The 27,753-nt window shown below is 38.2% G+C and overlaps 1 protein-coding gene across 1 annotated transcript in view; it reads left to right on the top strand.

Annotated features, from left to right (window-relative positions):
- Positions 1 to 27,600, top strand: part of cpne7.S (copine VII S homeolog) — a 60,247-nt gene extending 32,647 nt beyond the window's left edge. The window contains exons 9-16 of the mRNA XM_018260509.2: positions 609 to 695; positions 3,134 to 3,193; positions 4,492 to 4,625; positions 6,293 to 6,347; positions 21,488 to 21,539; positions 24,399 to 24,532; positions 24,630 to 24,866; positions 25,041 to 27,600. Coding sequence (XP_018115998.1) covers positions 609 to 695; positions 3,134 to 3,193; positions 4,492 to 4,625; positions 6,293 to 6,347; positions 21,488 to 21,539; positions 24,399 to 24,532; positions 24,630 to 24,866; positions 25,041 to 25,178 — 897 coding nt within the window. The 3' untranslated portion in view covers positions 25,179 to 27,600. The remainder of the gene's footprint in view (positions 1 to 608; positions 696 to 3,133; positions 3,194 to 4,491; positions 4,626 to 6,292; positions 6,348 to 21,487; positions 21,540 to 24,398; positions 24,533 to 24,629; positions 24,867 to 25,040) is intronic.
- The last annotated feature ends 153 nt before the right edge of the window (positions 27,601 to 27,753 follow it).

Consider the following 27,753-nt stretch of genomic DNA (forward strand, 5'->3'; position numbering starts at 1 on the left):
CAAACAAACCATACATGTTAGGTCACATGAGCCAATTAACAGAGAGAGGTCAGGTGATCTCTGAGGCAGCACACAGACCATCACACAATGGGGGCTCAAGGGAAAAGATGTAGCAGCACCCTCTGCCCCTCCCTCCCAACCAGCTCAAATAGACACATCGGTCAGTCAGAGGATTTTTGGTCTTTTTTTTCTTTTAGTTTTTTTTTTTTAATTTTTTTTAGGCAAACAGGTTTGGGGAAGCTTAGCATCATCTGTACTCCTCTGCATGACTATAATAATTGAATCCACAAAGCAGTTATCATTATCTACATGCAAATGTATAAACTGTTCTCCAAAATGGAAATGTCAGATTTGAGGATTAAAGCAAACTACTTGTGAATCAAATGCCACATTTTATAAACACAGGCATATGCAGCCAGCCCAGTGCACTGTTTTATTCAAATATAACCTGACATTTCAAGGCAGCCTAACTATCTCCATGACTGCAACTCTGTGATTGTTTTGTCCCTGACATCCATTCTTGTAGCTGTAAGGAATAACATGCCAGTAGTGGTTTCTGTTCCCTGGCCTCTAGCTGTCTCTGAAAGTTCATTTCTCTTTCTTTTCAGATGCAGTGGGATTGTGTGAACCCCAAGTACAAAGTAAAGAAGAGAAATTACAAGAACTCTGGAATTGTTATACTGACTAATTTGAAGGTAAATTAGTGGGACTAATGCTTAGAAAACTCAGGTGTCATTCATCCATATCAAGTTAATTGTTATCTCTGCCTTTGTCTCTGGATAACAGTTCACTGTAATTCTCACCATAGGTTTGTATTCTACAACTTTTACCATATGGTGGAATCCAATAAATAGCATTTTGTAAGCATTCATCAGAGGCCTGAAAAGGTAGAATCTGCAGCATTGGCACTCTGAGTGCCAAATGCAATGATTTACTACATTTTTATGACCTAAGTAAGCATGCTTACATTTAATAGCAACCTTAAATATGGTGCATTGAGGGTTGGACTGGGCCGGTGGGATGCAGAGAAAAAGCCTGGTGGGCTCTGCTGAACCTGACCTACTCCTTATCTGAGACTAGGGGCATTACACCCTTGGCCTCCCCAGAACATGTCTGTAAATGAAAAATGTAAGGTACGTGGGGGGGGGGCTGGGTTGTCAGCACATGGGGGTCCTCAATGACTTGGGTAGGGGGGGCCTGGCAGGTGTGTGAGGGCCCCTGAGGTTGCAGCCCTGGTGGTGATGAGTGCAATACAATGAATGCATGACATTTAGGTCATTTGTAGAAGATTCATGTATGGATGCAAGGAAATAGTGCTGCACAGGTTAAAAAAAATTTAACCCACAACCAACCCTAACCCACCCAGCACTTCTATTTATAGATCCGCGCATTACTCGCCCATCTCTGATGTCACGAAAGGTGACGCGGCAGGAGCGTGTCTATAAATAGATGCCGTTGGAACAAGAAGCCAGCACAGGAAGGTCACAGACGGGACCTTCCCGCATACAGTGTAAAAGAAGTTGGCCCGAACCCGTCTGACCCGTGGGTAAACCCATGGGTGCCACGGTTATTGGGACAGTCCTCTTGTCACTACAAGGAAACCCAATGCAGTATTTCCAGAGTTCCATTAGAGGTTTGTGTTATTAGAAGCTACTGCACCCATTGCTAAACCACTTGCAAAAAACACTTGCAAAATCTTGTTGTATTCAACTGCCTGAATACGACCATATCTCAGTTCAGATACAACCAATTTCTTATTATCTCCTGCTTTGACTACTGCAACTTACTCCTCACAGGTATTGCAGCAAGCCACCTTTCACAACTCCAATCTGTTCTTAATACTGCTATTATGATTCATTCATCTATCTCACCACTCTCAACACTAGCTCGTCTATAAATATTCCTTCACTGACTCCCAATCACCTCTAGAATCAAATTCAACCTACTAACACTTACATTCAAGGCGCTTAACAATGAAGCTCTCCCTGTATTTCATTTCTGATCACAAAATATAATCCTTTACACAACCTTTGCTCTGCTTCTGACCTTAGCCTCTCTTCTCCTCTCATCACTTCAGCCCATTCCCATCTACAAGACTTCTCTTTGGAACTCTCTGCCAGTGTCGGACTGGGACACCAGGGGCCCACCAAAAGTTTTTAGACCAGGGGCCCACCCTCAATACTATTTTCTTCTTCTCCTCACTCAACCTCTGTTTGCCTAGTCTCTTTTCTTTACATACTATAATCTATTATTCCACCTATTTAGCCACTTTGTTCTCCTAGAAATAGGGAAAGGCCATAAAATAGGCCAAAAGTTTATCAGCAGGAGGGTCCACTGACACCTGGGCCCACTGGGAGTTTTCCTGGTATCCCTGTGGGCCAGTCCGACACTGCTCTCTGCCTCGAGCTGTCAGCCTTGCAAACTTTTAAATGCTTTCTAAAGACCCACCTGTTTCAGGAAGCTTATTCAATGTATCTTTAATTAATCAGACGTAAATCTATTATAAATCACAAATTTGTTTCTAAAATCCAATGGTACCCTAACCCTTAAAAAACTCTTTGCGAGTAGGGCCCTTTAATCCTGTCGTTCTATGTAAACCCTTGTTTGCTATTTGCTGTTTGTTCCCTGTTCGTTATAAATAAATGTAAAGCACTGCTTAACTTGGCATTATTTAAATAAATGATAATGTTGATGATTGCTAAACAAAAGTGATGCAATTTATGAAAATCCACATACTCACTGCACTGGATGCAATATGGTGTGCAGCACAGTTTTACTGGGATTCTGGGAAACTTTTGAGAAAAACAAGATTAGTGTCTGAAAAGTGCACTTTGCACTGATTTTGGAAATGTGACTTCTTGCGTTATAATGTATTTGTTACACTTTCTGTATTTTTAGTTATAATGCAATAAGTACTAAAAGTAACAACATACGATTTTCTTAGTGTTTTCATAGTTTCTAAAAAAAAAAAAGCAACAAAATTGATGCAGATATAAGATATAAGATTAGCACTCTCTAGTATATATGGCATAATTATGTATGATGTTACAATCCCCTATATGCAAATAAGCAGATACATTTGATAATGTCTATGTTTTGTTTTGTTTTTACCTTACCTTTGTGGGGGTTTTAGATACACAAAGTCTATTCTTTCCTTGACTATATTATGGGCGGCTGCCAGATCCACTTTACAGTGAGTAATATTTCCCACCTTATTTTTCATTGTTTGCAGTTGGCACAAATTAATTTCATCTACACTACCCCAGTGTTCTAGAATGATAAGTTGTATGGCTTTGTGTGTCTGCACCAGCTTTGGCAACATTTAAAATGAAAGCACTAAGATCAACCAAAGCTTCACCTTCTTTGTAAACAACCAGCAGGAATTCTAGGAAACAAAAGTAATGTTTTCTTTCATAACTTCCTTTTTTGATAAATACTATATAAACTGCTGCTAACCTGCAGGGTTTCTAATGAAATAGCTAGGGCAGGTGCTTATCAGATCCCAGCAACACACCATTTCTGAGGAGCTCTAGCCAAGAGGCAGTTTAAAAATTCAGCAAGTGATTACCAACTTTAAAGGGCAATTTATGAAACTGAAAATGTTAAAAGTGACCCTGACTCATGAAATAAGCTTCTACCATTATGCACCATTTAAAACAACTAAAAGGTAATATTATATTGACAGTTTGCCTAGGATTTGCACGAAAGGACATTAATCATGGGGATAAAAGGAACTAGCACAGCATAGGAGCAGCTCGGTCAGTAGCTGGAGCTGGAAACTCCTACTCTTAACCTGTATTGTCCTGCAAGCCCAGCATTCCTATCAAAAGCCAAAATTTGCTAAACTGCACACACATGACTCAGCAAATATTTTCTATTCCACTCCATGGAAACAGTTCATTATTCATTGAGAGGAGTGCTCATCTAGCTTTAGCTCTTCCCAAACTGAGCTCTCCAAACTACATACTGCTGCAATATAAGGTAACATTTATCCTGCTTTGAATATTCAGCATACCTAAAACTATAACCATTTATTTTCATTTATTTGCCAAAACCCCTTATCCCCCCAAAGATGGCTGAGAGATTGGGAGGCTCCAACTAATGACCCAGCCAGCTGCTCCTGTGCTGCATTTGTTCATTTTCCATTTCTCTGGTGCTGACCCATCTCAGAATGTTTGACATTCAGATACAAAGGAAGTGGTGTTTGGTGTTGGTCTATCCTTATTACTATAGGACCTTCTGCTAATCAGAAACCCTATTTGATACTGATGAGCTCCAATAAGGGAAAAACTTGACTTTAATAATTAACTGTTCAACACAAACCCACTGAGAACTTTAGAAGACCAGTGGATGAAAGCCCTAATGCTATTTATCACTGACCCATACCATACTCTATTATATATTTTACTTGCGTTCCATGATAATATCATTTTATAAATGACTGTCTCTTATCTTGTCTGACATTTGGCACCACCCCTTTCTTTGTTTAAGGTGGCTATAGACTTCACAGCATCCAATGGAGATCCTCGGAACAGCTGCTCTCTCCACTATATCAACCCTTATCAGCCTAATGAATATCTAAAGGCATTGGTCGCAGTGGGGGAAATCTGCCAAGACTATGACAGGTGTATAGCACCCCTTTCTATGTGTTTTATGTCTGACTATGTTAAGTTTATAGGTTGAGGCATATGCTTATATCTATCATGTTGAGTAAGGGAGATATAAGTCAATATCAGTAAATAAATATCATGCCTTACATCAAACAAATGCATTCAGTACTATTCAGTATATTAAAGGGATACTGTCATGGGAAAACATGTTTTTATTTAAAATGCATCAATTAGTGCAGCTCCAGCAGACTTCTGCACTGAAATACATTTTTTAAGAGCAAACAGATTCTTTTTATCTTTAATTTTAAAATCTGACATGGGGCTAGATGCTGTATATTGTCAGTTTCACAGGAGCCCCCAGTCTCTGATAAACTTCAGTCGCTCATTACTGCTGCACTGCAGGTTGGAGTGATATTACCCCCCTCCCTCAGCGCCCCCCAGCAGCCCATCAGCAGAAAGGTAACCAGATAACAATTCCCTGGTAGATATAAGAACAGCACTCAATACTAAAAATCCATGTCCCACTGCGACTCCTTCAGTTACATTGAGTAAGAGAAACAATAGCCTGTCAGAAAGCAGTTCCATAGTGCAACACTGGCTCTTTCTGAAAGCACATGACCAGGCAAAATTGACCTGAGATGGCTGCCTACACTCCAATATTACACTCCATGGGCGCCATCTTCAGTATCTTCAGATCCTCTTGTTTTCTTCTGCAATGTTCAGAGCTTTCTGGTGCATGTGCAGTAGCCACGAATACCAACCTGGCCCCAACTGAGCATGTACGAAAAATCTCAGTTTTGACACTGAACACTCTTGAGCTCCGCTGCACTATTCTGCATGAAAATGAAAAGGTTAATGGTAGGGACACTTTTTCAAGAAAGTTACTATGGAGGGAGCAAGTAGGGAGGGGGGACAATTGGGGGAAGGGGATGGAGGTTTTTGCTTAACAGGGTTTAGTTCTCCTTTAAGGCACTTTTCTCTTCTGCAGTGGGATCTATTGTACATGTGCCTGGTCTTGGTCTTTGTCAGGGACCACTTGATTGTGGGTGATTATCATGAAGAAGGCAGTGTTTTTTCCCCAATGGAACTAATGCAGGGATATGAGTTAGTTTGGAGTGGATTAGACAGTGGCTGTGTAAAGCCTTTACTGGAAGCCTATATGTTCCCTAGACTTTCCTTGTCCTTTAATGTACATTGGAAAGTTGCTTCCATTTACATTTGCAAGTAAGAAAAAAGTTTTTGGGTGCAGATGCCCTTTAAACTGTTTTTCACAGATGTATTTAATTTACATGCAAATGTAATACTTTTTATACCTTACCTTTTTTATTATGATGGGCCCAACAATTTGCGTTGTAGTGAAAGTGCAATTGCACACCTGTTAACTCAACAGCTACAATTGCGTTAGACAACAGTCACACAGTCAGATTGTAACCTCTATTACACAAGATTTATTGGAAGAAACGCTGCATCATGGGTAAAAACCATCACATTGTGACATCTATTATATTAGAATTATGAGAGGAAACATTGCATTATGGGTAAAAACATGGCACTTTCCATGCCATGTTTTGCACTTTATGATCAGAAATGAGCCCTAGAAGGTCGTATTTTACATTTGTGTTTGCTGCTACTCACTACTATCCTCCACATCCTATAAATGCCCCTTTTCTTATTCTTCTTAGTGATAAGAGATTTTCAGCTCTGGGATTTGGAGCTCGGATTCCTCCAAATTATGAGGTAATCATTTAACTCTCTTGATACTCCCCTTGATTGCAAAAGTGTTCTGCTTTATGTTTTCATGTCACTAACCCCATTCAATATAAACCACTGCCCCTCACACCTTTCCCTACTCAGGAAACAATAAACATATCCAGGGTAGGATGAAACAGGTCACAGTTATATTAGCAAAGTCAAGAATATATAAAACATAAATAGCTAAATAATGATAATTATGCGATTGATACAATACAACCCCTCCTGGGACCTTATGTTGACCATACACCACCATTGGCAGAAGTCAACATAAAGCTGGGGCATTGTTCCCCTAACATAAAGCAGGCATTCCTATACAAGTTGGGACAAAATTAAATAACTTGTGATAACTTGTGTGTGGGTGTTATGCTGTTCTCCGGCCACCATAATAGGATGAGGTCCCTTTCCTAACTTTATCAGTACTCCCCGCAAGGCCCTATCTCCCTTACCTTCCCCTAAATATGTTCACATATACACTTTCTTTGCTTATAGCCTTGCTGCACTAGGGGGGGTATCTCATTAACCCCCCTCTTTGCCTGCTTCCCACTAACCACATCATTTTACAATCTATTTTCATAGCCCAGTCAGCATTCCTTCCCCATGCTGCACTCCCAGTTGGAGCCCCATTTATATGACAAAGGCTTCACAAAAAATCTTCTTCGTCTTAAAATTAATTTTAGAACGTGCTTCTAATTTAGTTGTCAAATCTCTTTAAACTTGTCTCAGAGGTTCTTGCGCTCAATACCTGTCCCCACTAGACTCTTTTAATAATGTATTTCAAACCAGGTGAACAGTCTTTATGCGGATGCTTCCCTTTCTTTTGACTAAACCTTTCTAGTAAGCAGCTGAAATGATTCTAGCAGGGCTATGTCCCTTTCACTGAACTTTGAATTCCAGTGCTTGGGTAATACACCAGGTATGAGGGACTATTAGTGTCATATCCTACGAAAATTCCCTTTTTACACAATGGGGGATTTGCCACAAAATTCACAAACCTCTATCTCCACTTTTGTGAATTTGTCTTTTAAACAGATTGTTTTCCGATTTTGTCTTTTGCACAACATTTTATAGACGTTTTTTCTGAATTTGCCTTTAGCCCTTACTACACCTGTCAGTAAGGCATCAAATTGGAATTTTTTGGGGAGGGGGTTTATTTTACCTAGGAAAATGATAAATCATTTTTTTTCAGGATAACCTGGGCTTTCTTAATCTGCCTACATGTTTTTGTAATTCCAATTCTGTAACAAGATATAAGGGTCTAAATACAAGAAATGCTATTTTGCATAATATAGGGATTAGCATCAGAAATATGATTTATTATCTTAGGTCAAGTGTCTAATTGCTGCTAAAGCCAAAAAAATGGCTGGGAGGCTTTACTTTTCCTTTAGATAATATATTCACTCAAATTGCTAATATTGACTCATTCATTAAGCTAAAACTAGTAAAATAATGCAAGTGTGAGTTAAAAACTTTTTACATATAAAATTGTATAAAATACACTTTTTTTGTTTAATCAGTTTTTTACTCGTTTTGTTAATGAGACTTTTCACACCTATAGGGTTAGACAGAAACTTGTGCCCTGAGTATAAAATGCTAATCCCTATTAATATGATAATGGTTCCTCAATAAATAACCTACCAGAGGTGTGAAATGAATATTGTCTGAACCAAAGCAGAGCAAGTTATCTAAGAATTGGTTTGGTACACGGGGAAAAGTTATACTGAGCTTTACTCCATTTTTAAAATGTCGGGAGAAAACTACATTTAAAATGTTGTTTTTGTGCCATTTTTATGTACATGTTTGTGTGTAATATATGTATTTCAATGCAACACCTGGAATGACTTGATATTTCTGATGCTGTTTTCTTTTCTGTAAACTCACTTTCCCTTTAATTCATCTTCTTTCAAAATAGCTTTTTGCTGGTTTTTAGAGTATGATATATGCTGATTTGCAGCCTCAATAGAGCCACATGGAAGAAACAGCAACTCAAGGCTTTTGGTGGGATTGGACCTTTAACATCAGTGGCAGGAAAGCTTTTTGGGCACTATTGTTTTTTTATTATTGTTGATTGAAGTTGGTATACATGGTATATTATTATGCCACGTTCTCTATTTTTATGCTGTATTCCTTTTCTTTATGATTGAGGAAACATGCACTAATGCACTATACAGCTGCTACTTTTCTATAGTCTCCTAGCAGCCTTGAGGTGTAGAGAAAAGAAAGAGAGCGTCATTTTGTCTTACAAAGCTTGAACCGAATGTGGATGAAACTGAATAACATATATAGCAGCACAAATGTATAAATATACCAATAATACAAATAACCTTAGATGGGAAGGCTCAGTTAAGATTTAAAATATTGTTACAGAGCTCAACATTCAAGATGTAATTTTCTGTATATAATTATTAATCATTATTATGATACATTTTAAATTTAATTATGTTCAGATGTTAATTATGAATCATCTTGACTCTTTGGAAATGTTGCTTAATTAATTACATCCATTAGGTACGGATAATTACCACAGCTGCAATTATCCTTAATATTATTTCCAAAAGCTCTGCCTCCACTATTTGCAAAAGCTCATCAGATCTCCCGCACCTATAATTTAATCAAATGATAATATTCACCGGAATTGGGGCAAAAGAGGCCTAGGATCTACCAAGCGCCAGGCTTTGGCCAGTGTAGCGATTGTCTCATTAAAGTTTATAACTAGTATTTCGTTTTAAGCAGTGTGACAACTCCATTCAATGTGACGACTCCATGCAGAAGCAGAACAGTCAATTTGTTGGAATATTTCTGGTATTTTAACAGGATTTTGAAAACTCTGCAGTGCTATCCCCTGGACCTTATATCCTTAAGTTTTTTTTTTAAAAAGTCTCAGTATCAGTATTTTGTTGGCTTCGGCAGCTGCGTAAGGAGTGCTCCATACTTACTGCTGAAAGAGTGAGATGCTTCTAGTTAATGTATAAAGAAATGATCTTTTAGTTTCAATGTTAAGGTACAGTCACATGAGGAATTTACTTGCCCACACGTTTTTCTTTAAAGGAAAACTATACCCCCCAAACAATGTAGATCTCTTTTAAAAGATACTGAGTAAAACTGCTCATGTGTAAAACCCTGCTTCATGTAAATGAACCATTATCATAATAATATACTTTTTTAGTAGTATGTGCCATTGGGTAATCATAAATAGAAAATTGCCATTTTAAAAAATAAGGGCCGCCCCCTGAGATCGTAAGATTCACTGTACACACATACAAACCACAAGTAAGGTCACATGAGCCAATTAACAGACAGAATTCTGCCTTTTGCTTCCTCACTTCTTCCTGTTACAGTTAGTGTTGTAGTATTTCTGGTCAGGTGATCTCTGAGGCAGCACAGATGGAGTCATGAAATGGTGGTTCAAGGCAAGAGATGTAAAAGGGCAATATTTATGTAAATATATATTCCAGTTTGGTAAGATTCTTTAATATGTCATTCAATTTGATATAAACTATCTGTTACTTAAGTATTCATTTTGGGGGTATAGTTTTCCTTTAACAAGTGCTGCTCAAATTAGCAGAATGCCATCAATGTTTGGGACATGTGGCTTTAGGACAGGGATCCCCAACCTTTTTTACCTGTGAGCAACATTCAGATGTAAAAGGAGTTGGGGAGCAACGCAAGCATGAAAAATGTTCCTGGGGTGCCAAATAAGGGCTGTAATTGGCTATTTGGCAGCCTCTATGTGAATTACCACCATATAGGAGGGTTTGTTTGGCAGTACACCTGTTTTTTCTGCAACCAAAATTTACCTCCAAGCCATGAATTTAAAAATAAGCATCTGCTTTGAGGCCACTGAGAGCAACGTCCAAGGGGTTGGTGAGCAACATGTTGCTCACGAGCTACTGGTTGGGGACCACTGAGTTAGAAGGTGAAAAAAATCTAAAGACGGATAGGCTCAAGTAGGCAAAGCTGAATCAGGGAAGCAACCCAAAGCAATTCATCACTGACTGGTTTGTTTAAGGGCATGTAAAGTCTAAAATAGAATAAGGCTAGAAATGCTGTATTTTGTATACTAAACATAAACATGAACTTACTGCACCACAAGCCTAATCAAACAAAGTTGCTTTCAAAGTTGGCCACAGGGGGTCACCGTCACCACCTTGTAACTTTATTAAACGTCTTTGCAAGACTAAGACTGTGCACATGCTCAGTGTGGTCTGGGCTGCTTAGGGATCGTCATAAACAAAGCTGCTTGAGTTCTGCATGGCTGGGAAGAAAGGCGGGGGCTCCTCCTGCGGTTCATAAGTATGATTGTTTCCCTGCTCAGCAGTTAGGGACCGTCTGACAATTCCTATCCACAGCAGTAAATGAAGGGAGAATTTCACTGCATACATTCAGGTTTCTTATTAAAATGGTACACATTTTTTAATTAAAGTATATTGGAGATAGGTTACTTTTTCATTAAAGAAAGTAAAAATGGGATTTTATTTTTTTGCCTTTACACGCCCTTTAAGCCAGCTGCAGCCTGCAGGTAGCAAACATTTGATTCCTTTCCATAGGTTACTACCCAGGTGCAGATTTGTTTTTTATTACTCATCTTTCTATTCAGGTCCTATCTTATGCAAATCAATGCATGGTTGCTAGGTAATTTGGACCCTAGCAACCAGACTGCTGACATTGCAAACTGGAGAGCTGCTGAATTACAAGCTAAATAACTCAAATGGCACAAACAATTAAAAATAAAAACCGTCAAGTTGTTTCAGGATATAGCTCTCTACATTATAATAAAAGTTCACGTAAAGGTAAACAACGCTTTTAACCCTTTAACCGCCAAGCACGTACAGCGTACGTGCTGGCGGTTCAGGGCTCAGGCTGCCAAGAACGTACCTCGTACGTTCTATTGCAGCTGAGCCCTTCTCTCTGCATCGGCGGCTTTTGCCGCCTCTGCAGAGAGTCAGGAGGGTAGACAGCCCCCTGGGCAACGTGGCTGGGGGGCTGTCAAGTCGGATCTGCGACGCGATTGTCGCAGATCCGACTTCAAAGTAGCAGAAGCGCAATGTAAGCGCTGCTGCTGCTGGCTTACCTCCTCCTCGTCGCACCACCCGCCCACTCACTTCCTGCTGCGCAGTAACTCTGCAGACACGCTGCCAGGAGTCCTCCTTCGGTTCCAGCGATCCTCCTGCTACAAAAACGGTAAGTGCACGTTTTTTTACACACTTACCTGCACTTACACATACCTACAGTACATTTATACACCTACATAAACATTTTAGTAAAAATTTGTATTTTTTATTTTTTTATTTTAGCACACTTGGTCGATTTTGTACACTTATTTACACTTAATTACATGTATTTGCACACTCAGACAACTTTTATTAGTGCACAAATATGTATACACAAAAACTCACAAACAGGTGTTTTTTTTTTTTTTTTACTTATTCATTGTACTGTTTGTTTTGCCTAAAAGCATGTTATTTTGACAGCGTGACTATTGGATAATCGATTTCGGCCACTAATTACGCTGTCGGATCAATTATTTTGTTATTTCATTGATTTACGCTATTTTTGTGGTTTTATTGCAATTTTATCCATGCATTATTGTTCCTTATGTATCTTTAGTATAGTTTTGCTGTTTGGTGCTTTGGTATAGAAAGATTTATTTTACTTAGTTTGATTCGCCAGAATATATGCTTTCCAAAAATATATGGGTTTTTGGGGGTCTTTTTACAGTTTTGGGGTCTTATGGCACATAACGCACAGTTGGGGCTCTCTTTTCTGCAGCTTAGTTGGCTAGCATGAAAATTCATAGGCATGTTTTTCATTTGGGGTCCGTACACGCCACATACTTTGGTAAATATATGCATATTGGGCATCAAACTATTTAGTAGACCTCTGACGTCCATATTTAGGGTGATTTTTCTTTATACGTAAAACATTGTGTGCGATAAATGCGGCAAACTGCAACAATTTTAGGCGATTTTCAGAAATTTAAAAACCTCTGCGTTTAGAAAAGCTTTGCAGTTTGGTGTAGAAAGACGTCTTTATCTTTTTTGGATTCGTCAGAATGTGTACTTTCCAAAAATATATGGTTTTGGGGGGGTCTTTGCTGTTAGGAGGGTCTTGAGCCACATAATATGAAGTCAAGGGTCTATGTTCACAGAAGGCGAATCGGCAGCGGAGAAAAATCATATGCACTATTTTCATTAGGGGTCCGCACATGCCAGCTGCCTTGGTATATCAATGCATATTGGGCATCAAACGGTTCAGTTGACCCTTGGCATCAGTATTTATGGTGTTTTAGAATTGTATGTAAGAAATTGGGTGAGATAAATGCGGCCAATTGCAATATTTTTAGGCAATTTTCAAAAATGTAAAAACTGTTGCTTTTATCGCCAAATTTAGGAAAGGCTTGCGGCTTGGTACTTTGGAGTACAAGGACATGCATACCCAATTTGGATTCGTGGGAATGTGTTCTTTCTGAAAATATATGGTTTTCTGGGGTGAATGTACTTTTTTCTACCTTTGCTCCCCCCAAAACTATGTATATGTGTTGATTTTGCAGTACCTGAAATGACAGACCATATGGGGGTCTTCCTTTTGGGGCCCCTATATGCCACGTGCTTGGGTACACCTATACATATTGGGCATCAAACTGTTCAGAGGACCCTAGGCTTTCATATTTGGGGTGATTTCTCTTGATACCTAAAAGTATGTGGGTAATACGATGCTGCAGGGTAGAAATTTTGAAGTCATTTTTGGAAATGTCCCCAAAATCACCAAATTTAGGAATGATTTGCGGCTTGGTACTTTGTAGTACAAAGACATGCATACCCAATTTAGATTCGTGGGAATGTGTACTTTCCGAAAATATATGGTTTTCTGGGGTGAACTTACTTTTTTCTACCTTTGCCCCCCTAAAAACAATGTAAATGTGTTGATTTTGCAGTACCTGAAATGACAGACCATATGGGGGTCTTCCTTTTGGGGCCCCTATATGCCACGTGCTTGGGTACACCTATACATATTGGGCATCAAACTGTTCAGAGGACCCTAGGCTTTCATATTTGGGGTGATTTCTCTTGATACCTAAAAGTATGTGGGTAATACGATGCTGCAGGGTAGATATTTTGAAGTCATTTTTGGAAATGTCCCCAAAATCACCAAATTTAGGAATGGTTTGCGGCTTGGTACTTTGGAGTACAAAGACATGCATACCCAATTTAGATCCGTGGGAATGTGTACTTTCCGAAAATATATGGTTTTCTGGGGTGAACTTACTTTTTTCTACATTTGCCCCCCTCAAAACAATGTAAATGTGTTGATTTTGCAGTACCTGAAATGACAGACCATATGGGGGTCTTCCTTTTGGGGCCCCTATATGCCACGTGCTTGGGTACACCTATACATATTGGGCATCAAACTGTTCAGAGGACCCCAGGCTTTCATATTTGGGGTGATTTCTCTTGATACCTAAAAGTATGTGGCTAATACGATGCTGCAGGGTAGATATTTTGAGGTGATTTTTGGAAATGTCACCAAAATCACCAAATTTAGGAATGGTTTGCGGCTTGGTACTTTGGTGTAGAAAGACATGCATACCCAATTTGGATCCGTGGGAATGTGTTCTTTCCGAAAATATATGGTTTTCTGGGGTGAACTTACTGTTTTCTACTTTTGCCCCCCCCCCCAAAACGATGTAAATGTGTTGATTTTGTAGTACCTGAAATGACAGAATATATGGGGGTCTTCCTTTTGGGGCCCCTGTATGCCACGTGCTTGGGTACATCTATACATATTGGGCATCAAACTGTTCAGAGGACCCTAGGCTTTCATATTTGGGGTGATTTCTCTTGATACCTAAAAGTATGTGGCTAATACGATGCTGCAGGGTAGATATTTTGAGGTGATTTTTGGAAATGTCACCAAAATCACCAAATTTAGGAATGATTTGCGGCTTGGTACTTTGGCGTAGAAAGACATGCATACCCAATTTGGATTCGTTGGAATATGTACTTTCCGAAAATATATGGTTTTCTGGGGTGAACTTACTGTTTTCTACTTTTGCCCCCCCCAAAACGATGTAAATGTGTTGATTTTGCAGTACCTGAAATGACAGACTATATGGGGGTCTTCCTTTTGGGGCCCCTGTATGCCACGTGCTTGGGTACACCTATACATATTGGGCATCAAACTGTTCAGAGGACCCTAGGCTTTCATATTTGGGGTGATTTCTCTTGATACCTAAAAGTATGTGGGTAATACGATGCTGCAGGGTAGATATTTTGAGGTGATTTTTGGAAATGTCACCAAAATCACCAAATTTAGGAATGATTTGCGGCTTGGTACTTTGGCGTAGAAAGACATGCATACCCAATTTGGATTCGTTGGAATGTGTACTTTCCGAAAATATATGGTTTTCTGGGGTGAACTTACTGTTTTCTACTTTTGCCCCCCCCAAAACGATGTAAATGTGTTGATTTTGCAGTACCTGAAATGACAGACTATATGGGGGTCTTCCTTTTGGGGCCCCTGTATGCCACGTGCTTGGGTACACCTATACATATTGGGCATCAAACTGTTCAGAGGACCCTAGGCTTTCATATTTGGGGTGATTTCTCTTGATACCTAAAAGTATGTGGGTAATACGATGCTGCAGGATAGATATTTTGAGGTGATTTTTGGAAATGTCACCAAAATCACCAAATTTAGGAATGATTTGCGGCTTGGTACTTTGGCGTAGAAAGACATGCATACCCAATTTGGATTCGTGGGAATGTGTACTTTCCGAAAATATATGGTTTTCTGGGGTGAACTTACTGTTTTCTACTTTTGCCCCCCCCAAAACAATGTAAATGTGTTGATTTTGCAGTACCTGAAATGACAGACTATATGGGGGTCTTCCTTTTAGGGCCCCTGTATGCCACGTGCTTGGGTACACCTATACATATTGGGTATCAAACTGTTCAGAGGACCCTAGGCTTTCATATTTGGGGTGATTTCTCTTGCTACCTAAAAGTATGTGGGTAATACGATGCTGCAGGGTAGCTATTTTGAGGTGATTTTTGGAAATGTCACCAAAATCACCAAATTTAGGAATGATTTGCGGCTTGGTACTTTGGCGTAGAAAGACATGCATACCCAATTTGGATTCGTGGGAATGTGTACTTTCCGAAAATATATGGTTTTCTGGGGTGAACTTACTGTTTTCTACTTTTGCCCCCCCCAAAACAATGTAAATGTGTTGATTTTGCAGTACCTGAAATGACAGACCATATGGGGGTCTTCCTTTTGGGGCCCCTGTATGCCACGTGCTTGGGTACACCTATACATATTGGGTATCAAACTGTTCAGAGGACCCCAGGCTTTCATATTTGGGGTGATTTTTCTTGATACCTAAAAGTATGTGGGTAATACGATGCTGCAGGGTAGATATTTTGAGGTGATTTTTGGAAATGTCACCAAAATCACCAAATTTAGGAATAGTTTGCGGCTTGGTACTTTGGCGTAGAAAGACATGCATACCCAATTTGGATTCAGGGGAATGCGTACTTTCCAAAAATATATGGTTTTCTGGGGTGAACGTACTTTTTCTATCTTTGCTGCCCCCCAAAACGATGTAAATGTGTTGATTTTGCAGTACCTGAAATGACAGACCATATGGGGGTCTTCCTTTTGGGGCCCCTATATGCCACGTGCTTGGGTACACCTATACATATTGGGTATCAAACTGTTCAGAGGACCCTAGGCTTTCATATTTGGGGTGATTTATCTTGATACCTAAAAGTATGTGGGAAATACGATGCTGCAGGGTAGAAATTTTTAAGTGATTTTTGGAAATGTCACCAAAATCACCAGATTTAGGAATGATTTGCGGCTTGGTACTTTGGAGTACAAAGACATGCATACCCAATTTAGATTCGTGGCAATGTGTACTTATCGAAAATATATGGTTTTCTGGGGTGAACTTACTTTTTTCTACATTTGCCCCCCTCAAAACGATGTAAATGTGTTGATTTTGCAGTACCGGAAATGACAGACCATAGGGGGGTCTTCCTTTTGGGGCCCCTATATGCCACTTGCTTGGGTACACCTATATATATTGGGCATCAAACTGTTCAGAGGACCCTAGGATTTCATATTTGGGGTGATTTCTCTTGATACCTAAAAGTATGTGGGAAATACGATGCTGCAGGGTAGAAATTTTTAAGTGATTTTTGGAAATGTCACCAAAATCACCAGATTTAGGAATGATTTGCGGCTTGGTACTTTGGAGTACAAAGACATGCATACCCAATTTAGATTCGTGGCAATGTGTACTTTCCGAAAATATATGGTTTTCTGGGGTGAACTTACTTTTTTCTACATTTGCCCCCCTCAAAACGATGTAAATGTGTTGATTTTGAAGTATCTGAAATGACAGACCATATGGGGGTCTTCCTTTTCAGGCCCCTATATGCCACTTGCTTGGGTACACCTATACATATTGGGCATCAAACTGTTCAGAGGACCCTAGGCTTTCATATTTGGGGTGATTTCTCTTGATACCTAAAAGTATGTGGGTAATACGATGCTGCAGGCTAGAAATTTTTAGGTGATTTTTGGAAATGTCGCCAATATCACCAAATTTAGGAATGGTTTGCCGCTTGGTACTTTGGTGTAGAAAGACATGCATACCCAATTTGGATTCAGGGGAATGTGTACTTTCCGAAAATATATGGTTTTCTGGGGTGAACGTACTTTTTTCTACCTTTGCCGCCCCCCAAAACTATGTAAATGTGTTGATTTTGCAGTATCTGAAATGACAGAACAAACGGGGGGTCTTCCTTTTGGGGCCCCCTATACCACGTGCTTGGGTACATCTATTCATATTGGGCATCAAACTGTTCAGTGGACCCAGGATTTTATATTTGGGGTGTTTTACATTGATACCTAATGATGTGTGGGAGATATGTTGCTGTAGAGTGGAAGCTTTGAGGTCATTTTTCAAAAAATTCACCAATTTCTATAAAACATTATAACTTTAGGAAACAATTGCAACTTGGTAGTTTGGAGTACAAAGATATTTCTACCCATTTTTGATTCACCAGAATCTGTTCTTTCTAGTAATGGGTAGTTTTCTAGGGTAAACCTACTGTTAGCGGAATGTTTGGCCTTGAAATCAAAAGTATGCTGTTTGGGGAGCGTTGCTTTGGAAATTTGGTTGTGTACTGCTTGTAGATTTTGAGCTATACAAGTGAGAAATCTCCATAAAACTATATATATTTGGTATTGTCGCGTTCAGGAGACATAGACCTTTCTAAATCGGCTGTGTTCTCGTACATAAAATGAATGATGTTTCTGATATATGTGATTGTTCTTCGTGAAACATGATTTTTTTCATTTTATTTGACACTTAGAATCCAATATTTTTTTTACAGAAGTAGAATTACACCAAAATTCTTGCATATTGTGAAAGTTCAGGTTGTCCTGAAAAAAACAATATATTGTTTTCCTGGGTTAACTAAAAGAACACCCCAGGAAAGGCCCTTAAAGTGAAAGAGTGCAAAATATCTAAAAACTGCTTGGCAGTAGATGTTCGCATCTAGGACAAAACGGCTGGCAGGGAAAGGGTTAATGGTGCCTTGATAACCGTGTCTTGCAAATAGTCAGAGATCTCAATAAGGAACACTGTAAATATAAATATGTATGCATATATATATATATATATATATATATATATATATATATATGTGTGTGTACTATATATACGTACATACATAACTGGAAGAAAATGTGTTCTGTTTTACATTGAACACTTTTTGCATTTTACACTTGTCTTTGTGTACCTATCCAAAGAAGCAAACAAAGCAAGTACAGTAAGGATTGATGAGCAATTTACTCCTCCTTTAATATCTCCTGCTCTTCTCTCTATTATTCTCCATCAAACACGAACAAAATAGTCTCTGACATGGGTTTGAAATTAATTGTTCCTCAGATTTCGATTCAATCCTTAGTGTTGTCATTAGAAAATCACTAGGCCCTAAGTGGTGGTAATTACCCGTGATTTCCATCTTATTAGGAGAGGCTTTTCTGCTTGTGAATGAGTATGGGAAGCACTGAGTCACGCAGAGCAATTGCTGAATACTCTATAGATCACCTGATTGTCTCGGGTTTAAAGCCGGTATAGAAATGTTTGATTTACAAGTCCCAAACTTTGTTGCTTTCAGAGAATTGCTTGTTTGGGTGTCAGTCGAAGTAAAGTGTCAAATACCTGATCAACAATAAATGATAAAACACTGCCTTGAGCATCTAATAGAAACATTGGGGGCACATTTACTAAGCTCGAGTGAAGGATTCGAATGAAAAAAACGTCAAATTTTTTTTTGGGTACTTCGATCATCGAATCGGCTACTACAACCTTTGACTTCGGCTTTGATTCGAACTAAAAATCGTTCGACTATTAGACCATAGATAGACGAAGTACTGTCTCTTCAAAAAATACTTAGACTACATACTTCGGTAGTTTAAACCTACCGAGGTACAACGTTAGCCTATGGGGACCTTCCCCAGCACTTTTTTTTGATCGAAGAAAAATCCTTCTATCGATCGGTAAAAATTGTTCGAATCGTTCCATGATTTTTACTTTCATCGATCGAAGGATTTGCGCTAAATCCTTAGAATTCTATATTCGGATTTAAATTCGAGGGTCGAATTCGAGGGTTTATTAACCCTCGATATTCGACCCTTGATAAATGTGCCCCGTAGAGTAACACTGTACTGAGTGTGTGTCAGCTCGGTTCTTAAAATGGTCTAGTGATTTTTAATATAATTCCATTCAATATTTCTGCATGATTAGACAAGGCAAGTACAATGTTCTCACATCTACCATTCATTTTATTGATGTAATCTTATAAAGAATTATCTGGAAGCAGTGACACAAACCACTTCTCATGCAATCTACTCATTCAAGTCCCGTTGTATAATTAGAAGTTGACATAGCAGTTATTTACCATTACAGCCTGCAAGTTAAACAAGAGGATAGCAAAAAACCGGTGTCATGGGAGGCAATTCCAGGCCATGTTTTCAGGCCACACAGTCTAATATGCTTTTTGCTATTGAAATTGCTTGCAAAGAGATCCCCATAGGGAGAGAAATAATGGTAGTTTATGAAAAAATTAAATCCTAATCAAACTGCTTTGTGTATTGTAGGTTTAGTATTATGTTAAAGGGGTAGTTCACCTATAAATTAACTTTTAGTACAGATATTCTAAAACAATCTGCAATTGGTATTCATTTTAGTTTTTGTTCAGTAGATCTCTGGTTGCTAGGGTCCAATTTGCACTAGCAACTAAACAGAGGTTTAAGTGAGAGGCTGCCACATAACTAAGGAAGGGCCTGAATATAACGATAAGTAATAAACAATAACACTGTAGCCTCACAGTGCAATACATTTTTAGTAACTGGGGTCACTGGTCCCCATTTGAAAGTGGGAAAGAGGAAGACAAAGGTAAATAATTCAAATACTATAACAAAAAACTAAGTTGATAAGATAGGGAAACACAGTTTAGCTAAGACTAAAAAAACATTTTCTTTTCAAAATATTATTCTACATGAAAAGTTACCTATAGGTCATGTTGATCGTTTTTCGCTGATAGTTCTGCTTTTGTAAGTAATTGTTACTTGAAGTTCCTATACCTGACTGTTTTGCCAACCTGACTGTCGCTTCTTAACCTGTCAGTTAGAGTGTCTAATGCTAACGGACTCCTGCTGCACAAACATGGCACCCCCCTCATATAGGAACAGGTTAGTAAGAAAGATAATGTAAAGGAATCAGGCAAATACTTTTATGGCAAAATTATAAATAGCATTTAAAGACAATGTTATGATAGATCATAAAAAAAGGTTATTTTCTGATGTTCAACCCCTTTTTTTTTTTGAGCAAGTGGGCTTAATTGTCAGTTATATTAATAAAATGAAACCAACCTGGAGACAAGCTTTTTTCCCTCCTGCCTGCTCCATGAATCTGGATATTGATTAGTTAAGATCAAATTGTTTTTCATGCCCTGCTGACCCCACGAGATCCTTGCATTTTTTCTGCTGCTCTCATTCTGTCGCCACTTTCATGCATCAGTGTTACATCCCACCTCCCAAGCATCACCACTGTTCTTTCAGTTCTCTGAATTTTTTTCCAAAAGGCTCACAAGCTGTTTGTCATTCTCTTTGACTTTAACGCTGCACATCTGACAAACAGAGAAAACACTTCCAAGCCAGCTGCAAGCACACTCTTTGTAGGCCCAGAAAGACATCCCTTTAATTTATAAATTCATTGATTTTACTTATTAATATTGCCAAAGGGAAATCAACAGTAAAATACTTTCTCTTATAAAGGGAACACAAAATTTCTGTTTTATACCATTTTCCACATGGGCTAGAGAAGAATGAATATTCCTGAAAACACAGCTGACTCTATGGGGCTAAGTCTGAAAAGCAATGGCTGAGTACTCCCTCACATGTATTTTGTGTGCAAGTGATCTATCTTCCCTAGTCACCGTGAATATATAAGGCTCTTTGTGAATGTAAGGCATTTTATAAATATTGCTTACTGTTGCAATTTTTTTTAAAGCTCTCTAGTTATTAGTGCAAAATGTGTTTTGTAGAATGCTTTAACCAGTTTTCGAGTTAAGGCACCAATGGAGAATGACATTTTTACTTTGATTTTAATTTTAATTTTGTAAGATAAATATAATTACATTTAAAATCAATTTAACTCCATTTAAAGTATGCTACATCTGTATATAATGTAAACATTAGGAGAAAAATGCATAATAAATATTTAGCCTTTCAAGTTTCACTTTGACTTTAAAGAGGTGTTTGTATACCTGCTTGTTGTTTCTGCCAGCTAATATTTTCTTCTCTCAGATTAAATCCTCATTATGTCCAACCAATACCCCTGCCATATAATCCTAAATAGAACAATGCATAGTGAGCTTCCATAACAACAACAACAGTGAAGTTAAATGAACACCTTCTTAAAAGATATTAACTAAGGAAAAATGAGCAGAATTGGTAGGTTATGTACCAAAAATGGGCATGTACACTGTATCCCTTTGAGTTATTTGCTCTTTTTAATATGGAAATGAATCTTTCTCCATTTTCAGGTGTCACATGATTTTGCTATTAACTTCAATCCAGATGATGATGAATGTGAAGGTAAGGGTCAAATTGTCTGATAATAAAACGTACGACTGTATACATACATGTTCTGGTTAGTTACAATGTGTTTGTGCAGTGTTTTTCAGCAAATACTGTATATAGGCAGGGGTATGGCCTCCTTTTCAACTGCAATTTGATTTCTCTTTGCTGTGAAATATGTAATACTTTGTGCCCATGGATGCCATGTAGTGTGCTGTGGAAGTCGACTGAAGGCAGCTGATGTCAAAAGACGTATTAAATTGATTAGGAGGGCGGGTTCTGTTTTAGGTATGAGATTAGAGACCTTAGAGATGGTTTTAGAGAAGAAGATGTTTTCTAAATTGATGAGCATTTTGGGAAATGATTCACATCCTTTACATGAAAGTTTGGATCCGTAGCTCTTTTAGTAATTGATTGATTTTATCAAGATGTACTACTGATCATTATAAGAAATGTTTTTTACCTGCAGCTATTGCTGTTTTTAAGCAGGTAGTAGTGTTTGTATTCGTTATTTATGATGTGTTATGTATCATAATGTAATTATGTATAATATGTGTGTTCTGTGTGATTTTATGTTAAATGAGCAAACTCTGGCATAATAATTTCCTTCTGGATTAATAAGGTTTTTATCATCTATCTATCGATCGATCTATCTCTCTCTCTCTCTCTCTCTCTCTCTCTCTCTCTCTCTCTCTCTCTCTCTCTATCATCTATCTATCTATCTATCTATCATCTATCTATCTATCTATCTATCTATCTATCTATCTATCTATCTATCTATCTATCTATCATCTATCTATCTATAATCTATCTATCTATAATCTACCTATCTATCTATCTATCTATCTATCTATCTATCTATCTATCTATCTATCTATCTATCTATCTATCTATCTATCTATCATCTATCTATCTATCTATCTATCTATCTATAATCTATCTATCTATCTATCTATCATCTATCTATCTATCTATCTATCTATCTATCTATCTATCTATCTATCTATCTATCTATCTATCTATCTATCTATCTATCTAATCTATCCATAACTAACAGGCCCTCAGGGCATTTGGTATCATTGCACCCACTGAAGCTATACACATAAGTGTGGTATATGTGATGGCTGAATAAATATGTGCTGGCATATCTGACGTGAGAGCAAATATGAGCAAATGCAAGGTATTACACATGTGCTATTTTAACTAATTTATGAGGCAGGACAAGGTATATATTGACACACCGTTCACGCAGAAATAAAATCAATGGTGTGCCAGGTTTTTTTTAACAGATATCAAAACCTAGATCCAAAAATAGGCACCAATTGTATACAAATATTTTCTATAATGTATCAGATTGAACTCTATATTTGTCACAATCTCTTTGTATTATATGGAGGGTTGTTCAGACTTAGTACTAAGCATGTGCATGCCTTGAACCTAATGTGTTTGTGCCAGTTATACAGCGTATAAAGTATTTTGGAGGGGCTTGGGACAACTATTGCATATCAACTGCTACTTTATAATTCTCTAGTGGTAGATTATAGGGGTGGGTAATAGTTTTAGAAATGATTTACTAGTAGTATAATACCCTCTCTCTTTCCCTGGCTTTCTGAATGCCAGTTACTTGTGACTGCATCCTAAGAAACCTCATGCACACATATATATTCTTAGGAAAATCTGCATATAAACAAGTTCCCCAATATGAGGATGATCATTACATTTAAGCCACTGTATCCTAGTATGCTTTTTTTCCCTGTGATCTTATTCATCATTGTTATATCAATACAGTAGATGGTTATGACCTTGACAAAGTTGCCAGTTGCCAAGGTAACACCAAGTTCTGTAGACATTAACGCCAGTCTAGAAAAACAGTCTCTATTATTAAGCATATAAGCATTTAAAACTTTTAAAATTAATCCAGTCAGCTGTATGCTCTTGTATCTAGTTAAACTTTTCTCTGAATTGATGAGCAAAGTCCAAACTTTTACATATGTTCCCCATATTATGTACAGGGGAGCCTTAGCCCACTAATATAGGCAGGTATCCGGATTTCAAGACCATCAATGCCTATGGGTTGGAAGGCTTTACTTTAACTCATTTAAAGAACTTCCCTTTATTAGTATTGAAAACAACATAGGAAGTTCTGGTTTTCTCTAAGATTTACCATTTTTCTGCAAACCCTATTGGTTGAAGATCAACCATTGGATTCTAAAGCACAGGCAGGGTAGCTACTGAAACCATATACTATGCCAATGAGCTCCAATGAACTGATTAGTTGGATTTCAGAGGGTTATTGGGTTTTTCACTTGAAGGAGACTGTCCAGCTCCAGTCTGTATCCTGCACTGAGATAAATACTAGAAACTCAAGAAATAGTTTAAAATGTTAATACAAATTCAAATAGAAATTGCAATGGCTATAGGAATAAACGAGTAGTTACAATGTTAGAATAACAAATACAAATCAAGGAATTACAGAGTACAGTAAAGCTTTGTATTATTCACAGCCTCAGCTTTAATATCTCTTCTTTAGAACAATTTCATGCCATGAATGGACCGTAAACCTCCCATTTCTTAGCAGTGTGATGGTAAATATGTATTACAAGGTTTGTCATTTATATATTCAAGAAAAGTGAAGAAGAAAAGGCATAGCTCAGTTGGCAAGCACATTAAACCGTAAAACGGAAAATAATGGTTTGATTCTCATATGGCTTAAATCAAATTAATTTCTAACACTGTGCTGTAGGCTTCAGAACATATGTTGTTAACGCCAGGAAATAAATATGCCTGCAACAGTCTATATACAATGCAATATGCTAGATTTTTCAATATAAAGCCACATCCATAAAGGTGATGAAATTCCATTATTTATCCTTCCAGGTATTCAAGGTATTGTGGAATCTTATCAGAACTGCTTGCCTAAAATTCAGCTCTATGGACCTACGAATGTGGCACCTATCATCTCCAGGGTGGCAAGATTTGCTGCTGAAGAGGAAAGAACTAAAGAGGCTTCTGTGGGTTCTAACTCACTATAATGCTGTAAATGTAAATGATTCCATATAGAATTGTTCTGGGTTTTCAGCAGTTCACTTTTAATTCTCTCTCTTCCAGAAATACTACATCCTCCTTATTATTACGGATGGAGTGGTAACTGACATGGCAGATACCCGTGAGGCCATTGTGCGTGCTTCCTACCTGCCGATGTCCATCATCATTGTGGGTGTCGGCAATGCAGATTTCACAGACATGCAGATTCTCGATGGGGATGATGGGATTCTGAGAGCCCCCAAGGGGGAACCGGTGCTCCGTGATATTGTACAGTTTGTACCATTTAGAGAATTCAAGAATGTAAGTATCAAGAGAAAACATGTGACACACTGTGTTTGAAATGCAATCTCATATTTTGCCTATAAAGTCATATAGCTATTTTACCAATACCTTACCATATAGAGCTATTAACAGCTGTTTGTATTGCTCTTTCCATATACCTTTTTGTATCTGTATTCTTTGCATTTACTCTAGGCCTCTCCTGCTGCTTTGGCTAAATGTGTCTTGGCTGAGGTGCCCAAACAAGTTGTGGAGTATTACAGCTACAAAGCCTTCCCCCCTCGCTGCCCAAAAGCGGAATCTCCAGACTCTGCTCTCAACTCCCCTCAATGAACCCTGTTTTACTTCTCCATTCTCTCCCCTGCATACACTAGTCTGATCCTTCACTAGTCCAATGGGACAATGGATTAGATGCAGCACACTATGCGCCAATCATCTCTTAATGCCATCTCATGGCCAAGCATGCAAACACAGATGCCCAGCCTCATATACGCTAGATTCACTGCTCAGATACTTGACACAAACTCTTTCTTCATTAGCTGCTATGATGAGGATCTCTCACATATAGGAGAGCTTCTGTCTGTGTCCTCACTTTAAGGGTGAGGACTTTCAGCACACAAACAGTTGACACATTCGCTCCATGAGAATATGCATAGCTGACATGCTGAACGGTGTTTCAAATAATGATTGTATGGAAGAGTCCCAGTTGCACCAGCTTTATAATGAATTCAAAACCACCCGATGCTTATGAGTCTGGATGAAACAGAAAAAAAGCAGTTCCAACTTCTGACACCAATTGTAGGCACAAGAGCCACAAATACTCACCTTGAGGAACGATGAACTTTGATCATAACCCTAACGTCTTCTGAGAGTCTGAATGTACAATTCAAGGTCCTTCTAGAAAACACTGGAAAGGGAAGGCATGAGGGTGGCTTGGGTGGTTCCTAAAATCCAGGCAGTCCTCTTCAAGGGGGGCATCCTACTTTTAACTGGTGAGATCTTTGTGAGATTTAGTAAAGTGCAAATGGAAACTTGTTCTTGTGCTTAGCTTTTAGTGGTTGCTTCTTTTTTGCTTTTTCACAAGAGCTTGTTCAAAAGCATTCACTAGATAGTAAGCACTGAATATAAATCTATTTTATCTAATGGGTTTATGGATTTGCTTTTTAAATACATTCTTTAAAATGTGTTGCACAGACTATACAGAATCATGTTAATCTATGAACTGGCCAGTTCTTCTGAGGTTTCCCAATCCCAAACCTCTGTAGGGGTTTGCCCCGGATTCTTTGTATTTTTATATCACAATAGAATTTGCCATAAGACTTACTTCCACAAAGACATTTTACCTAGAAATTGAATCACTCCTTGTGGTTGTCAAATAAGGTTTTATTAGAATGCCTCTACCACTTCAAGCACCTTGGCAGTTCTATTCATAATCATAAATACAAGAATGCAGAGGAAGATAGTTTTGTGCATAGATTGCTCCATGTATGTTTATTTTTTAATAATGTAGGAAAATTTAAATGAACTTTTACTCCCATCTGAGGAAGCAAATATTTATGGTTTTACATGTTCTCTTGCCTGTCCAACCCTCACTTACGCACCTGCAACCCTGGAACGCATTACCTTTAGTTGCAATTGGGAGACAGGGAGATGAGGTGAAATTGTTTTAGTATGACCAGTTTTTAAGGCTACCCTTCAGATAAATTTATTCTTATTTAAAATTTAACATGAGAAAAACAATTTTGGAAATGATCTGTGATGACTGCATAGAAATCTGCAGTATGGTACCTTTTATCTCCATCTAGGCCAGGGGTAGTATAGAGACAGTCTGTTAAATGGCCTAGGGTACTAACAGCTATGTCTGGTGTTTAATTTCAGCGTATTTCTAGAAATAAACTTCTGTAAGGGCACAGCAACTGCATCTGTTAAAAAGAATGAAATGGTAGGCATGTTTTAAACAAAAGGTTTTTTTTGGAGACAATAATCACCAGAAATAAGGTAGATTCACATTTGTAGGCAGAGAAAAAGTGACAGATTAAACCCCTCTGCTGTCTTTTTGCCCTGATATCTCCAAAGGTTCATTTTAATGACAACTTTCTGTTTATATTACCTTCAATGACTTCAAGTCATGCTCTGCCCGCAAGGCTGGCTTGCTCTGAAGATTCATTTGCACAGGGTTTATTCTCAGGAACACATTGAGGTTTCCTTTTAAGCTTCATTTCAATGGCATGTGAAACTCTATTGCAACACCCTTTGTTGGTCTGGATGTTCGCGGTTTGTGTCACTCGTTTCAAAATAGATAGGGTTGCATTCAGAATAACATTCCAGGTAACAGATCCAATTACCTAAGGCGCGGATTCAAAATATCTTTGTAATGTGCCTCTATGAAACAAAGTTTATACATCACCATCCTATACCTCTGGCATTTGTAATTTAATTATTTAAACAGAAAATATCTCAATAAGGAAACCTGATAGCAAATAACTAATATGCTTCTAAGGTTAAACTGTTTGTTGTAAAGATATTTTCCTGTGCAGAAGGAGAGGCATGAATCTGAATGGCCAATCTTTTCTGTTTTTGTACTAACCCACTGTTTCGTGTTTAGTGCATGTACCAAATTCTCAAGTTCTCTGTTGTGCAACAAATAGAAGGCCAGGTGTACAACACTATTGCGTGTTTTGGTGCTTCTGTAAGGTTTGCATGCTACTTGTATATGTTTCAGAGACAAGATGTCTCCAATAAAGTGAATTCTTTACTCGCTCTTGCTTGGCTGTATTTGTTGACTTTGGAACTATTGATTTCACATGGGGCTTTAACGCATATAATATGTGTACTTTACAGGTACATCCTACAAGTTGTAGGGTGTACATGTTCTACATTTCACCAGTAAACCCCCGATTCTCTAAAG

The sequence above is a fragment of the Xenopus laevis genome, chromosome 4S (genome assembly GCF_017654675.1).
Source record: "Xenopus laevis strain J_2021 chromosome 4S, Xenopus_laevis_v10.1, whole genome shotgun sequence".
Lineage (NCBI taxonomy): Eukaryota > Metazoa > Chordata > Amphibia > Anura > Pipidae > Xenopus > Xenopus laevis.